The sequence below is a fragment of the Sinocyclocheilus grahami genome, unplaced genomic scaffold, assembly GCF_001515645.1.
Source record: "Sinocyclocheilus grahami isolate Dianchi unplaced genomic scaffold, SAMN03320097.WGS_v1.1 scaffold3264.1, whole genome shotgun sequence".
Lineage (NCBI taxonomy): Eukaryota > Metazoa > Chordata > Actinopteri > Cypriniformes > Cyprinidae > Sinocyclocheilus > Sinocyclocheilus grahami.
The window spans coordinates 3,649-5,018 of NW_015508416.1; the positions used below are offsets into that span (position 1 = coordinate 3,649).

Genomic DNA, 1,370 nt, shown 5'->3' on the forward strand with positions numbered 1-1,370 from the left:
TGTTCAATCTGACTCCAATTTCACGTGATCAGTTTTTAATTAGAAATATTGCTTTGAAATATTGCCTAACTTTAATGATCACAAATATTAATTTAGATATTTGATTATTCCTGACTCACTATACTTTCACTTATCCGTTCACTGGGGACCTAATGTCTCTTTCAAGTCTCACGCTGGCCTTACGTGGATCTTACGGTCACAAACTCGCCAGTCTGATGCTAGTCAGAGGGTGTAGGTAGACTAATACCTATTTTGCCTGCCGCCTACTGCTTGCTTATTACAAAAAGTGTAATTCACTTAGTCCTTTCCCGTACAACTTGGTAACATCGGCGATAGACAGAAATCAGAAGGTCTCCGATGACGTGCCTACTGCTCCTATCATTCACAAGCCTTCAGTTTGATCTATCCTGGACATAGATTTGCGGTAACAAAAGCCTCCTCACAGTTTACTAGTCATAATGATTTTAGGAGAGTTCAGAATAAATCAAATATAACAATTTATTATCAGTCAGGTAAATATGTATTATGCCAATTACATAGACAATTCAAAGATATTAAATCAATACAAGACATCAAATTCTCAAAGACAAATCTAAGAGTAAGATGCATACCTGACTTCGTGTGAAAAATACATAGTGTGAATTTTGTGGACACCTTCACACTACGGGCTTTCTGGCTACAGAATCGCCCTGACTGATTTGCAACTTTCCCTTAAATACTACCAGAACAAAGACAGAGAAATCTTTAAATCAGTTGTAAAAACATAAAAGACCTTTTGTTTGTTAGTTTCTGTGATCCAGGGTCACACCCGGCTGGAAACATTCTCACAGACCCCTAAAGGGGGACACACCCCCTCCTCAACACAACACAATTCTACAAAAGTGTTAAGTCTTTCTCACAATATAAATTACTACTTTGAAATTGAAACCAATTTACCAATCGCACAAAGACCTTTAAAATGACACTAAACATGAAGGGGAAAAACAACAGGTTCACAAGATACATGATCTGTGGGATATGCATATTCTTAATGAACTTTGGGTGAAACCTTTTGGGGGGAAAGAGGGAGAGGCAGAGAGGCCAGGGGGAGAAGGGGGTCATAAATGGGCGAGGAGAGAGCCGTTGTTTGCTCTCTTTGAAGATTTCTTCTCCAGATAAGTTTTATTGTTTTATTGCATGGTGTCTGTTTTGTGTGAGTTCCTGAGTATTGGTTTCATGAAGAGTTAATTTCATACGGAAATAAATTCAATCCTTTCAATACTGTACCCAAATTAATAGATGTAAATATATATCTATTGAAATCTTCATCTGTGAACTTCATGAAAGTCCAGAGTGTCTGCAGAAACACAATCACACAGCCCCATCCGATG

The 1,370-nt window shown here is 38.0% G+C and overlaps 1 protein-coding gene across 1 annotated transcript in view; it reads left to right on the forward strand.

The window, feature by feature from the left end:
* The first annotated feature begins 152 nt into the window (after positions 1 to 152).
* LOC107576150 (ATP-binding cassette sub-family C member 8-like) overlaps positions 153 to 1,370 on the forward strand; it is a 12,770-nt gene continuing 11,552 nt past the window's right edge. Inside the window, exon 1 of the mRNA XM_016262395.1 lies at positions 153 to 221. Coding sequence (XP_016117881.1) covers positions 153 to 221 — 69 coding nt within the window. The remainder of the gene's footprint in view (positions 222 to 1,370) is intronic.